General features: G+C 38.0%; 1 protein-coding gene across 4 annotated transcripts; it reads left to right on the top strand.

Moving 5' to 3' along the window:
* Positions 1-1,991: 1,991 nt before the first annotated feature.
* rnf8 (ring finger protein 8, E3 ubiquitin protein ligase) lies at positions 1,992-10,704 on the top strand. 4 transcript variants are annotated; one of them, XM_073493392.1, is made up of 9 exons: positions 1,992-2,216; positions 2,460-2,588; positions 4,222-4,670; positions 4,814-5,021; positions 5,752-5,814; positions 5,968-6,057; positions 6,154-6,261; positions 6,469-6,673; positions 10,319-10,704. In XM_073493392.1, the coding sequence occupies exons 1-9, from the start codon at positions 2,094-2,096 to the stop codon at positions 10,531-10,533; spliced, it is 1,590 nt and encodes a 529-aa protein (XP_073349493.1). In that variant the 5' UTR covers positions 1,992-2,093; the 3' UTR covers positions 10,534-10,704. The 4 variants fall into 4 exon arrangements, with proteins under 4 accessions (XP_073349493.1, XP_073349494.1, XP_073349495.1 ...); XM_073493393.1 differs by having other exon boundaries at positions 2,018-2,216; positions 10,322-10,704; XM_073493394.1 differs by having other exon boundaries at positions 2,018-2,216; positions 6,469-6,680; positions 10,319-10,547.
* The last annotated feature ends 4,319 nt before the right edge of the window (positions 10,705-15,023 follow it).

Genomic DNA, 15,023 nt, shown 5'->3' with positions numbered 1-15,023 from the left:
TGTCAACCGCAGTTATGTGAAGAGAGAGTTTGTCAGTTATGTGAGCTGCTAATATACAGGAGCAGCTCTACAATGTTTAAGTTACAGGTTTTGGTGACCGTTCAAGGAGACAATGTCACTAACTTGACTGTTAGCTGTGTCGTCTTTATTATTATGTATTATCACAGGCTTATATTTCATTGATTTTATGACAAAATGCGATGATATTGACTTGGAAAATGATTTTTTAAATTGACAAACATCACATGTGTGGTCAAATAGGATCTAAAAAGTTTTTTGGGAATGAGGTCCACTGAAAGGAGAGTGTGACGAAGTCACGCCCTTCTGATGTTTGTCAATTTTAAAGTTAATTTTTCAACTTCAATAAGTCGCAGTTTGTCATAAAATGAATGAAATATAAGAGTGTGAATGTACGGAAACCCTAAAGTACGGAAGCCCTAAAGGGCCATGCATTCATACATTTTATTTCCTCCGTTTTCCCGTGATAACGAGTTAATTTCATTTGTTTTCTCGAGATCTCGAGTTATTATCTCGAAATAACAACTGCTGTTTTCCCGAGATAACGAGATAATTTTCTCGAGATCTCGAGATAACGAAACTTCGTTTTCCCGAGATCTCGAGATAACGAAACTTTGTTTTCCCGAGATAATGATATAATTAATTCGAGATCTCCTCATTAACTACATAGCTGGTCAGCTATGTAGTTAATGACGACATCAGGTTCACTTAGATTGCGCCGCCGATATAGCTGAAGCCTTTCTAACCGTCTTATTAGATTACGCACACTAATGTGTATATTATCTGTAATAGCAAGGCATAATGCTATTTCAGCCTGTGTCAGGCCTTGATTGAAAACATATGTGACGTGGTGATCGATATGCTCCTGCTCCTCTGACATTGCTACACTGAATGATGTTTCCTGCAATGATTGATAATACATTGATGATACACTACCGTTTTGTTTTCTCAAGATCTCGAATTAATTATATCGTTATCTTGGGAAAACAAAGTTTCGTTATCTCGAGATCTCAAGAAAATTATCCCTTTATCTTGGGAAAACGGTAGTTGTTATTTCGAGATAATAACTCGAGATCTCGAGAAAACAAATGAAATTAACTTGTTATCACAGGAAAACAGAGGAAATAAAATGTATGAATGCATGGCCCTTTAGGACTTCCGTATGAGTGTGTACCAAATTAACATGATTAAAATGCATTTTAATGTCGGTTGTGGAAAAAAAATAAGTAGCCTATATTTACTCAAGTATACAGTACATACATATAGTACTTTAATAGTAATATATTGATACTTCTTCTTCAGTAAATTATCTGAATGCTCCTTCTACCACTAATATACCGTTGGATTTTTTAATTACAGATGCATTGATATGTAAGCAGCATTTTATAAAGTCAAATAATAAATGTAGTAAATAAGTACAATATTTCCCTCTGAAATGTAATGGAGTAGAAATATCAAGTAGCACAAAATGAAATCCAAAATGGATACGAAAGGATATATACTCATGTAACTGTAGGATAATTATTTACTTTTCATCCCTGTGTAACATATTACAAAGTCATGCATTTAAAATGATGCATCTTCCCCCCAAAAAAATATGTATTTATTGATAAATGGATTAAGATTACAAAATAACAAAATGTCTCGCTATAATTAAGCACTGTTAAATATTTTATATTTGATTAATATGCTTTATATATTTATTTAGTTATCATTTTATTTTGTTTTTCATGTAAAATTATCAAATGAAATTAATTGAAAATTAAATTAAAAGTCTTAATTGGAGCACATCCTTATTGCAAGAGGGCTGTGGGACAGTACAAAACAGTTCAAAAGCCGTTTCACCTCGTGTTTTTTATTTTTATTTGTATTCTTATTAAAAATGTTCATTTTAACGCCAGTTAATTGTCAGCTCAACTCGTCTGACGCCTTTATTTTGAAAACAAGCAAATCGTTTTCCGGTTCTTCCCTGTCAGTGTCCATCTTGACACTTGTGCTACTACGTTAGCTATGGACGGAGGAACAACATAGCAAGTGTTTCGGGTCGATATTAGCCGCTGACAGAATGAGATAAGATGGAGACTGTTACGGCAGACTCGTCTGCGGCCGAGGAGGATGAATGTTCGGACTCAGAGGTTTTATGTTTGATGAGAGTCGGGAGAAACTCAGACTGGCTCCGCTTGTTCGACAATACTGAGGTGCAGTCTGCTAATGCTAGCTAACTAACTTAGCTAAATTAGCCTTGCACTCATAACCATAAAACTTTTTAAGTTCTCAGTAGATTCAGATTTTCTTACAAAATGAACTCTGCATTCAGTGTTTATTTATTTCTTCAGCTTGTGGTTGTATAAGAGTATTCGTGTGTCTTAATGGGGTAAAGAGCTGCACAGTAGGCTAGAAAGCTTGCTAACTGTTGACATGTTTGTTTTGTGGCTGTCCAGATCACCATTGGACGTGGTGTGGATGTAACCTACCAGCTGTTGTCTCCAAGTTGTCCTCTGATGATCTCCAGACTGCACTGCACTTTCAAGCAAAGGGAAGATGGCCAGTGGACAGTGACAGATAGGAAGGTAGCCAGGTTTATTATTTGCTCACCTATGAGTATTGCATTGTCTTTTATTATTTACATTTTAATGATTTTACTATACAAACAAATCCTGACGACTATTCTCTAATAAGATATTATAACTGATGTGGAAAATGGCAACAAACAACGACGAACCATTCTTTTCTATATGTTTTCCTTTGTGTTTCTGTATGATTTTGTAGACAGAAGCCCTGTGGTTCTGTATAATATATTTTTAACATCAGCAGAATTCGATTATCAGCCACACAAGATCATTAAAATATGCTATGAAACATTACAATCAAACAATGCTTTCTCAATCAAAAGCCGGTCTGCACCTGTCAACCATCCCAAATACATGTCAGGCCGCTGAGTCAAACTAAGAATTGATCATTTAGCCTGATAAATCTTTGCCGTTTTCATGAGACATCCATAAACATGCAAAACATTGTGATCTTTCTTACCTCAGAAGGCATGGGTGCGATCAGTTAAATGCTCAATTTTTTAATAATGCACACATTTAAATTACATATCCACATAATTTGCACTGAAATGTCATGTCTACCTAGTCACATGTTGCATTATAGAAAAAAGAGCCTCATTATTGATGTTAACACCGGTTAACTGTTGCGTTAAAGATAAAAAATACACATGTAGTTGGGGATAATGTCTAAACTTTAAATGTTTGAACTGTGCTAAATTTTTGAGTGTTTTCTAACCTTTAGGCTAGTCGACTAGTCTAAGTTTAAAATTCTGTGTAAACATGAGGGTAAATAGTCATTAGGAACATCCTACCTTAAACCACAATTTTGTGGTAAATCCGGTTTCTGTGCAAAGCTGTCCACCGCCTTAACAAAATCCTGAGCTCTCAGCATATCACCAGAGGACGATGGGCAATTAGCTCTGAACTGGAGACTTCCTCCTCTGGATACCGAACATCTCCCATTCATTACTTATGTAATTGCAGGTTATAGCACAAAAAGAACTAAGTCGTTACAGTCCACTATACTGAGTGGGTCACTTAATATACTTAATCTAGTATTGAAATCAGAATTAAAACAAAAGGGTGTTTCGAAGCGTAAATTTGAACCAAATCACTTTGTTTTTTTAAGTTCAATGATACACTCCCTGGCCCTCTTATGAGATACAAGGTAACAAGACAATCCAATACAACATATCTGCCCCAAAATCTATATATATGAAGATGATAATTTTCAGTGCCGATAAAACTGTCTGAGTTCTTTAAATTCAACTTTATGTTAATTGATAAGGACACTTTCAAACTATCAATCAGATCAAGCACCCATGGGGACATGCCGGAACAAGTCTGATCCACAGAGACCCAACCATGGATCAGGATCCAAGGTTTCCTAGCAGAACATTGTATTGAGATGATCATCAACAACATGTAGACCCCCTGTAAGAGGTTTAAATGTTATGGCTCATCAATTATTAGTTAAACTAATACTGCTGTATAGTGTGAAATTAATTTTATTATCTTTGTAGAGGCTGGGCTGTTGTGTTAGATTGCATTTCGATTTAACAGGTTGACCTAATGAAGTCACAGAATGTATTTTTTTAAATATTCTTTGTATTGTATCACCATCCGAAAAAGACATCTTGCTTCTTTCTTCCAGAGTCTGAACGGTGTGTGGGTGAATGGAAACCGCATTCCTGCGGAAGAAGCCCATCAGCTGAGGCTCGGTGACTCCATACAACTTGGGGTTGCTGTAATCGGAACCAAAGCAGAGTTTGACTACATCCTCGTCCAGCGGCCGCTCAAAGACATTAAACTGTACCTGGCAAAGGGACATGGACAGGGGGCTAAGGCAGCCCACGTTTCCAAGAAGCCCAAGAGGAAGTTGGCCGTGGATGAAGTTGAGCCGTCTACCTCAAAGCCCAAGCTCTACCGCTGCTCTTCTGCAGACAAGTCATTTGCAAAGCCCTGTCCTCTGTCACCAGTGAAACGCCAGCAGCGGCCTAGTCACAGCCAGCCGGAGGAAACTGGAACCAGTAGACAAGTCCAGGAAGTAGACCGGCCCTCAGATGGCTCCAGCACTCCATGCGACATGGATAACTTGCAGATGTAAGCCTCAGTTTGTGCTTGTCATGCATCTAAACAACATAATATTTTATGTTGTTTAGATGTTGTACAAATTAAATGAAAGAGTTAATGATGCTCAGTTTGATTTTCCGTATGTTTTTGTTAAAATTTGTTTACGTTTGCAGGTACAGCCAGAACATTCTGATGCTGAGGGAGCAGGTGGACGACACCCAGAGGCAGGTAGCATCACTAGGGGGAGAGCCCCAGAAGACGGACCCGCTCAGGGAGGAGCAGGTCAAGGAGCTGCAAGGTCAGCTGGAGACGCTCAGAGCCAAGATGCACCGGATGGAGACGTTGGAGAAGTCCTTCAGTGAAACTAAGAGGCAGCTTGAGGTGAGAGGTGTTTCAGTAGCTTCTTCTTCTTCTTCTTCTTCTTCTTCTTCTTCTTCTTCTTCTTCTTTTTCTTTTCTTTCCTCTTCAGTCGTATGTTAGTTTTTATGTAGATTTGCTGGAAAATAAAAACAGCCTCATATAACACATTAAATTACAGAGCAGTGAAGAAGTCAGGATCATTTAAAGGGCCAGTTCACTCAAATCGTGATAGCTGGCCCTGCGCATAGTTTTGGATACATGTGCTGCGATTCTGAAATTCAGGTTTCATTTTGTTCAGTGTTTTGAGCAACACACATGCAATTATGTTTAGCACAAATTGTATTAGTGTGGTGGCACATTTTAGAGAGATTAATGCCTTGAAACCTTTTCACTTAAAACTTACACTTATCTGCATGGCCAAACAGTTCCTGCAGTGCGTAAGACAATGTGTTTTTGGTGATCTCAGTTTACTCTTCTTTACTGCAGAGAATTCTGTCTTTTATTTTGATGCCAAAATGTTTGATTTCTTTTATCATAATATGCAATCTAATAGTAAAAAGTTGTTTTTCTCTCATTTATGTGTTAATAATGTATAATAAGTCATTTTTTCCAATGTTTTACTTATGTATGTGGTGTGGGCCAACAGATAGTCATAAAGATGTGGACGCATATAAAAAGAGCACAAATTTTGTATGAACGACTGCTAATCCCGAAACTCTTAAATCAAAACTTTTTTTTTTTATGTGTTTAGGCACAGAAAACACAGCAACAAGAGGAACTGTTGAAAAAACAGCTGGAAGATGCACTGCAAGAGGTACGCAGCATTAAACTGGAACATTTATGAATAGTTACAGCACAAGTACAAGCAACTCATGAATTAAGTGTTAAAATGTGATGTAAAAAAACATAAATTGGACTAAAATTCTTAATACGTTGGTTAATTTTTATCTGTTTTCAATGTCTTCAGCAAAAGAAAGTTATAGGCGAACTTTCTCTTTCTCGGGAAGCCTTTGAAGAGATTCTCTCGGCCAAAAACAAAGAGCTGGAAGTGACAAAGGTATGACTATATATTCACAGTCCTATAAGCATGCTTTCTGCATAGTTGGACATGGCATCAACACAGCTTCATTAATTATTTTGTCTATTTTTGTAGGAGGAGAAAGAAAAGGCAAGGGCCCAAAAAGAGGAAGTAGTCACACAAGTGACTGAAGTTCTGGAGAACGAGCTTCAGTGCATCATCTGCTCAGAGCTCTTCATCGAGGTCAGATTAAGAGTCAATTTAGCTTTTACTAATACAATAAGTGCTGTATTTGATTTCTCTGTACAAATCTTTGACTGTGTTTGACAGCAATGAAAATATTTACAGCTATCAGAAAAAAAAACTTGTACCTCTGTGAGGTACTTCAGAAGTTTCAGAACACATCTACAATGAAATAAACTATTGACTCTGCATTGATATCGTCTGCAGGCAGTCATCCTGAACTGCGCCCACAGCTTCTGCTGTCACTGCATCAAGCAGTGGCGTAAAAAGAAAGACGAATGTCCCATCTGCCGTCAAGCCATCCAGTCCCAGACCCGCTGCCTGGCCCTGGACAACTGCATCAACAGCATGGTGGAAAACCTGAGCCTGGACATGAAGGCGAGGCGGCAGACGCTCATCACTGAGAGGAAAGGTGAGAGGTGCGTTACCAGTAGTGCCATATCCTAGAGTTAGATTGATTTTGTTTTTAAGAGAAATGTGAACATGAACCCAATTGAGGCAAGACATTATGTCATACATAATATTTACCTTTCCAATTTTTACAGAAAAAATAGGTAACATAAACTGATCAAGGTGAGTTTTCCTTGTTTTAGAGACCATGGCTTGTGACCATGATGTCAGCAGGTCAGGTCAGTGGGAAGCCTTGAAATGTCCTCGGGAGTGGTAAACAATGAGTTAAGGAACAGATAAGAGTCAGTCTGACCGTTAAACAGGGTGAGGTTTAATAACATATCCTTTTGGGGTGGTGTGTGGATTATATTCAAACACAGATGATAGAACTTGTCCTTGCAGCAAAGACTGGAAATAATCCTGCATGAAGGTTCTTTCGATGTTTTTTCTCTCCATTTGTCTCCACAATATAGATCAGACCAATAAATTATATATGGCCCTATATGGAGAAAGCTCTGTTATTGGCTATTTATTGGTTTTGATGAAATTCTAGCCAATAAATAAAGCCCATAATATGAAGCCAAACTGCTTTCACTGAATTAACAAGAGCAGCATTTACAAACCTAGATACAGTAGGTGACTGTTTGCACCTTGGAAGTGAGTTTGCAATCCACCAATAAACACAGAGGAGGAGAAGAGAAGGCGATATTGAGTTACCTGTCTTTGCTCACTACATGTTGGCATTTCTTAACCTCAGTTGTGCATAAACTACAGTTCACCAGCTTCTTTTTAAAATACAAAAATGTGAAATCATTGGTTATCAGTATCGGCTCAAAAAAAAAACGGCTATTGTACAAAACACACTCTAGCTTAATTTACTTTTCTTCCACCAAAGGGAAGCATATCAAGTGAAATTGGACCAGTTAACAATTGTCCCAGTCGGCGGTCTTAAATACTCGACTCAACATCTGCTGTCATTTTGAAAAACATTAGGGTTTGTTTGAAAACAGTGGTAAATTTACTCAGATAGACACGAAGTGTATCTATAACCCTCAAAAAACCATCAAACTACAGTGTGTGACAGTCAGGATCACACTCATGCACAAGCTACCCACACGCATGACCCGGCATACAGCATTAATATCTGCCTGACAGTCTACTTACTAGCAATGGTGTGTAATGCCACATTCATCAGATCAAATGACTGGAGAGCCTTGACATGTGTGGGTGAGCTCAGTGACTCTCGCCCTCAGCAGCAACCACTCAAGTGTCCTTGAGCAAAGTGCTCGACCCTGAGCTGGTGTGGTGAAGCTGCTCGGAAATGTGAAGAAATTATGTTTACAAGCTGTTTACGGACTCGCTGCTTCAGCCTTTGTTGGCTTGATAGATGTGGAGCGAGGGAAGGAGGGCTGGGGGTGGGTGGTCCAGAGTATAGAGCACAGTGAACATTTAAACCACAAGGTGGCAGCACAATGAGGCTGATTCATGTCTTGTCTTTCTTTTGTATGATGTCATTTTAGAAATGGTCAAATTACAGCTAAAATACAATTAAATTCTACATAAAAAGAAGCATGCAGCATCGAAATACTCCTACTATGAAAATAAAATAACATTAAAATAACATGCATGTGCTGCACTTAACAGATATAATCAAGGTTATTGATCAGAATACAGATACTAAATGGTTCAGTTGTAAGTGAATTTAAGGTCCGCAGCAACTTTCACAACCACAGTTACATCATGCTTCTTACAATATAAATGCAAAAAAGTACAATAATGATAACAAGGTAAAACACAGGGAATTAAAATGAAGCAAGATCTAACATAAAATGTTATCTTTAGGGGAAGTTTTTTAAAGATTTTTAAAATGTGGCACTGTTTCAGTTGATATACTGAGGGGAATATTGTTTTACAACATTGTTTGAGCAAAAACGGTAAAAGCGTGACGGTAGTTCACCCTGAGCCTTGATCGTGGAACTTCTTTATCTAGATTTGGTTGCCAGACTTGCTCGAGGAATTCACTTAAAAGACACATGTTATTTTGTCAATGCTTCAACGTGATTTCTAATCAAAAACAGCAAGCAGTGTGGTCTGATTGATCTCAGTCATGAGACACATGCTGATTGTTCCTGACTGTGTTAAATTGATTTTCAAAACATAGTGGGAAATTTTGATTTAATGATAGTTAAAGCAAAAAATCATCATCTTTGAGGATTAGGCACATGTTCTCTCACTTAAATTAAAAAGTCTAACCATGATAAAAGCCTGAAGGATGCCCAGTTTGCTTTTAAAGGATCAGTCTAAAATAAAAGACTAAACCAACCATGAATTAGTTCTGCTAACAAGTACTGTCCATGTAGCCAAAGCCTGGCACAGCTTATATTTCTGTAGTGTAGAATGCCATTGTTGTCCAAAAATGAAAAACAAGTCTAAGAGCGACTTGCACTGGATTACATGCTCCTTCATTACCACAAACAGGGTCATTCCCACATACACAGTTATGACTGAGACTTACTTATTAATTATTTATTGATTTATTTGCTGATTATTTTCACGATTAATCAATTGGTCAATAAAATATTGTTGAAAATGTGAAAAATGCTCATTACAGTTGTCCAACCAACAGTTCAAAAGCCCAAAGATTCTTAATTTACTGTCATGAATGACAAAGAAAAGCAGCAAATCCTCACATTTAAGAAGCTGGAACCAGCAAGTGTTTGATGTTTTTGCTTGAAAAATGACTGCAACAATTAAATAAATGTCAAAACAGCTTGACATTCAGCTCTGATTTTCTTTCGTTCAACTAATCGATTAATTGACAAATTGTTGCAGCTCTTTTCACAGTGCTGCTGTAAATACTCACAAAAGCAGAAAGATGTATAATAAATACCCTATTTACTCCTTGGTGAGTAATGTTTTGTAAAAACTAGTGTCCAGCTGTTATAGAAAATCCCTGAGCCTTCTTTAAAAATGAAACTTCATGTATCTGTGACCTGTTTTCAAAGATTTACAACTTCAGTGCCAGAACAGCTTTTTCTTCTCAAACCTGATTTGTATTGTTTTCTTAAAGGTGCACTATGTAGTTTTGGCCAAGACATTTTTATCAGATTTAATTGACACAATTTCATACTGTTTCACTTTGTTTATATGTGGCGGACCCTGCCACCCTTCTAGCTTCAAACAGTGTTCTGGGGAACTTACTTTCCTCTGAGAACAGCTTGTTTCTGCAGTTATGGAAAAGATAAATATTTCTGAGTTTGTATAAGTGACTCACTAATATTGTAAATATTGAAATTATGAGTTTGAATTTCTTCTCCAAAACTAGATAGTGCCCCTTTAACAAAAATGTATGCAGCAACCTTAAACTTAGCACATAGAGTACTATATAGATAAACTAGCAGATGAAAAGATATTTAATATGTTTGGAAAATCAGAGTATTCACAAACAGAAGAGGAAGTCAAGGGAAAAAAACAGGAGAAAAGAAGGTAGGTAAATAAATAAACAAATACCACCTAAAAAGTATTGAGAGACTAACTCATTGTTGGATTTGTTGACATTAAAGCAAAATCTAGAATATTGCAAGTTTTTTTTCTTTAAAAAGTCATGTGTAGATGCTGCTCTTTCAAAGTGTGTTAAAAGAAGCTGTTTTCTTTTTCTGTTTTCCAGCAGCTGACTCTGCTCAGGTGATGGTGATCCATGATGATGACAGCAGCAGCAGCAGCAGCAGTAGTGACAGTGATGTCAGTGACGGCAGTATGGTGTCCATAGACAGTAGCCTCAGCTCTGTTGTCTCCGTGGACACAGACAGTAGCATTCACTTGGACTCCAGTCCGCCCTACAGTGGTTACTCTGATGAAAGTGTTGATGAGTTTGAGGATTAGGATGGGTCTGTAACATAAATTGGACTTTTTGGTGTTGATAAGAAGGTCTCATCATCAGTCCAGAATTCAGTCAAGGTATGTTTTTCTTTTTGTAAAATGATATGTTGTCTTATTGTCCTTATTTTCAACTATAAAAGGAATAAAGTTTCTTCCTATGCATTTTCACAGTCACTCCTGCCTGTATGTTCTGATGTACATGTTGACTTTCATTGTGTTTATGGTTCTAAGGAAATAGTAAATCTTATTAAATCAGAGTACTTTTAAGTGTTCTTTGATGCTGCCTGACTTTATAATTTGTGATGGTGGGTTTAAATCTTGACTTTTGGAAAACAACCTGCTGGGATTGAAAGGACCAGACCAGTGTTTTTGTTTTCAGGCATGTTAGTGGCGTGGCTTAACACATGGTCCACCACATTCAGACTGAAATATCTCAAGAGGGGGAAAAAAATCCAAATAACTTTGTTGATACTCTGACTTTTGTTCTTGTGCCACCAGTAGGTCCAAGTTTTCTTTTATCCTGTGAACTATTGCAATATCTACAAGATTTAAACAAACAACATTTTCCCGTCGTTTGCTTTGAAACCAAATACCTGCACAGCTAATGGCATCCCCATCAGCCTTGGCTGTACTTTGTGTTTAGTGCTAATCATAATTTGATGTCATATTAACATGCCGAGCTGACAGGTATTAGCATTTAGCTCAAAGCACTCCTGTGACTAAGTACAACCTTCGAAAGGCTGCAGACTCTTGAACTCTCATACAGTACATCACTGCAGACCATTTTCCATGGCTTTAAAGTGTTTTCTGAGCTGTCAGTCAGTGGTTAGTATCATCATTTTCCAAACTCAGCCTGACTGATACTTAATCTTCGGGGCTGGATATTGATACAAGGGTGTATGTGGTTTGCAAAAATGTGAAGTCTCATGTCAAATACAACTTATAGAACATCAACAGTGTAAGCAAAATGAACCGTTAAGTGTGAATAATTCCTGAAAGTCACTGAATCACCAAAACGGTTCACATTTTTCACATTGTTGTTATTTTATGTTTCATTCAGCGATGCCCTACTTTCTATTCATCCACATGCCCACCTGGGAGTTGCCTCGCCTTGCACACAAGCTGTGCGGTGCATTGCTAAATAAAAAAAAAAGGAATAGCATTAATCACTTCCACCGGCAACTCTCCAGAGTTTATCTCATATCTCACTGGTCCTTAGTTACATAAACGACTGAATGCTTCCACCTCACAACATAATGTGAGAAATGTTGAGAAAGTTCACTAATAAGCAAAAGCTGTCATGTTCGCCTTTATTATTTTATGTAAGGGTATTTCATTGTGCTTTCTCAGTCTTCTCTGTTAACGGTACTGAAGTGGGTGTCACATTTAAAAAAAAATGATACTTTTTCTTGGAAAGAAACTGCTAAATCCTTCCATCTTTTGGTAATCACATGCAGGCAGTGTTGCCTAGCAGCTGACAGCTCCCTGGGCTGTGAAAGCAAATGAAAGTGTGAAGCATGCGTTTCTCATGCTGGAGATAGGTAGTGCTGATGCTGCGTTTTCCAACAAGAGGGCTAGGGGTGTTAATTGTACCATAAATAATCACTGCATGTATTCAATACTCTAATATCCATATGAAATGGCCTGCACACACTGAGATGTGTGAGCCAGTATCCTGCTGCACTGTCAGGTTTTATGCTGGCATTCTTTTTAAGGAGTATTCCTGGTGTCATACAGGACAATTTTAAACTTTTAAAGTTGTGTTTTGAGCAGTTGATGATATCCACAGGAACAGATCATTATAATGTAGGAATATATAAGAAGAACGATGCAAATCAATGATGGTTGAATTCCATTTAGTAGCTTCAGATTCAGGGTTCAGGCTCACTGTCACATTATATTGACTTACTTGTAATATAATGGAGCCATTGCAAATATGATTTGTAATGCATGTGCTTCTCCTGCGATGACAAGTCAAAATGTCTGCTGTGAAAAAGCTGCTCTAATTAAACTCAACAGGGTTATCCTGAACTAGGAAGTATTGTTTTCCAGTACAAAACAAGCCTTAGATAATTCCTCGAAGGGCGCATTATGTTTGAATTTTAGTTTAATTAATATCAAAAATTAATTTAAAAAATGATCTGCAGAGGTTCCCGGTTAAGATAGCTATGTGAGAAGACCAAGTGCCAACTGCTCCAATATATAATACATATTACTAGTTACCTTCATTTTAAAGTAGTATATTACATTACATTATTACTGTCTACATAGAGTAATATATTACCTATTACACTACCTTTTAGGTCCTTTCAACAAAATGCCCAAATAACCTATATAGAACAATTAGATAGCCTAGATCTTTTTTAAATAAATGAATGGCCTTGAACATAGGGATGAGCAGACAAAGGATCAAAGTCTGATATGAGATAGGAATAAATATTTTTACTTGTAGGTTTAGTCATATGAAACACAATATACCTTCTATAATGTAGCCTATAATAACATGACAAAAATCTCTTTTTCAATGGAACAACATGTACCAACAAAACAAGTGTTGTTACCATGTAAATAAATAAATAAAAAGTAATCGAAATAAAATAAGTTTATATAAATGCACACATGATTTATTTTCTTTTAAATCAGCTTGAGTATACATTATAAAAACACAAACATTTACTTTTATTTTTCAATTTTGATTCTTTTATTTTAATATTGTTATATCGGATTTGAATTATTTTCTATGTGGGAGGAAACCGGATTTCCCGGGGTAAACCCACGCAACACGGCAAGTCTTGAAACTCCACACAGCAATGATCGAGGCAGGAAATCCAACCCTGACCACTGCCTGAATGGCCTGGTTAGCGTATGTTTTTTTTATATTACGAATGTAATGTCGGGGAACCGAAGTAACTCGGAGGAAACCGTACTAATTCAGGGAGTCAAGACACTCCACACAGCAACTATCGAGGCAGGAAATCCAACCCTGACCACTGCCTGAATGGCCTGGTTAGCGTTTTTTTTTTATATTACGAATGTAATGTTGGGGAACCGAAGCGACTCGGAGGAAACCGTACTAACCCAGGGAGTCAAGAAACTCCACAAAGCTACGATGGAGGCTGGGAATCCAACCCTGACCATTGCTGTGAGAAAGGTCCATTGATGGCATTCATCTTGAAGGAAAGAAGTTCTCTAGTTCCACAGCTAATTTCCACTTCACCTGACCTACTACAACTCAGGTGAGATGGAAGGTGTGATAGTTTGTGAACCTGTTTCCTTCAAGATGAATGCTGAAGGCTTCGAGATGTTAAAAGAAGCGGGGGGCGGTGAAAAAGGTCGAGATGGTTATTTAGACGTCGCTGCACACAGTGATGCACCTAAAGGGTTTAGTGAAAGCTTTTCGCACCCTTGAAAAGAATCTGGCAACTACAGACCTTTTTAGTCTCTGGAGGCCATCCAGATGGATTTTCAGATACTTAATTACAGCTTCATCAAAAGATGAATTGTTTGTTTCCATTGCAGCCTCCAGTAGCTTTTCAGAAGAGCCGAACTCCTTCTTAAGGTCCTTGATCACTGCTTTGTTGATTTTTTTCATGTTGTTTCTAGTTTTTTTGACATCCGAGTCAGCAATGTTGATGTTATCCCGCGCCATTTCTGAGAGACGCTTCACGATGTTGTCGATGTCTTTTGCCTGAGTGGACTTTCTGGTTTTCTGAGAGGCAGTCATGATGAGTCTCATGAGCAGAACCGTGATAATGTTGTTGGTTGTCCTCTCTGACATACAAGATGAGGTGTCAGCTGACTCTAATGAGAATCCCCTGTCTGACTTTTCAGTGCTTGTCACGTTGTAGTTTTGAGACACTGAAGGACAGCGGGAAGACACCAGTCTACTCTCAGAAGTTACTTTAGGAGATATATCTCCTGAAGCCACTCTGACATTGTTCTCCTCCAAGATCAGACTATCATCAGTCGTCACATTCAACTCCCTGTCATCACTGTCATCGTCATTGCAGAAATCGTTGAAAGGTAAGACTGGAGTTGAACAATAGGGTGTTGTAGTGTGTCTGTCGCTGGCTTCAAGGGGCTCTGGTGCGATGGCGTCCTTTTCTTCTGGTGGGGTCACTATTTTTTGGATTAGGTCTTCGATGTCGCCTAGCGCACCAGACACTTTCTCACTGTGACTTGCCTGGTTTGATTGCTCCTTCTCTACCCAGAGACACATCCGCTGCAAGAACTTTCCCACTGAATCCTCAATCATGATGCTTTTAAGAGAAGGGCTGAACCAACTTGAGTTCACCCACCGCCCAAGACGAATAATGACAGGGTCAGCTAAACTTCCTCTCACTGTATTTAAGGGATTTTGATATGTGCTGATAGCCATGTCATGACCATATAATTCATCAGACAAGTCTTTTGAAAGCTGGTTGGCCAAGGTTTTCAGGTTTTTCTTGGCGTGTGGTGCAGATTTCTTTGGCAGGTTTAAAATATTAAACAAG

Source organism: Pagrus major, chromosome 22 (genome assembly GCF_040436345.1).
Source record: "Pagrus major chromosome 22, Pma_NU_1.0".
Taxonomy (NCBI): Eukaryota; Metazoa; Chordata; class Actinopteri; order Spariformes; family Sparidae; genus Pagrus; species Pagrus major.
Note: the sequence above shows the minus strand (reverse complement) of the source record. Positions and strands in the feature narration are given on the sequence as shown.

Bases quoted from the DNA above. Each gene is read 5' to 3' on its own strand.
- rnf8 (XM_073493392.1), top strand. From the start codon at position 2,094: ATGGAGACTGTTACGGCAGACTCGTCTGCGGCCGAGGAGGATGAATGT. The intron at 2,217-2,459 runs GTGCAGTCTGCT...GTGGCTGTCCAG, and splicing joins GCTTGTTCGACAATACTGAG to ATCACCATTGGACGTGGTGT. The intron at 5,815-5,967 runs GTACGCAGCATT...CAATGTCTTCAG, and splicing joins TGGAAGATGCACTGCAAGAG to CAAAAGAAAGTTATAGGCGA.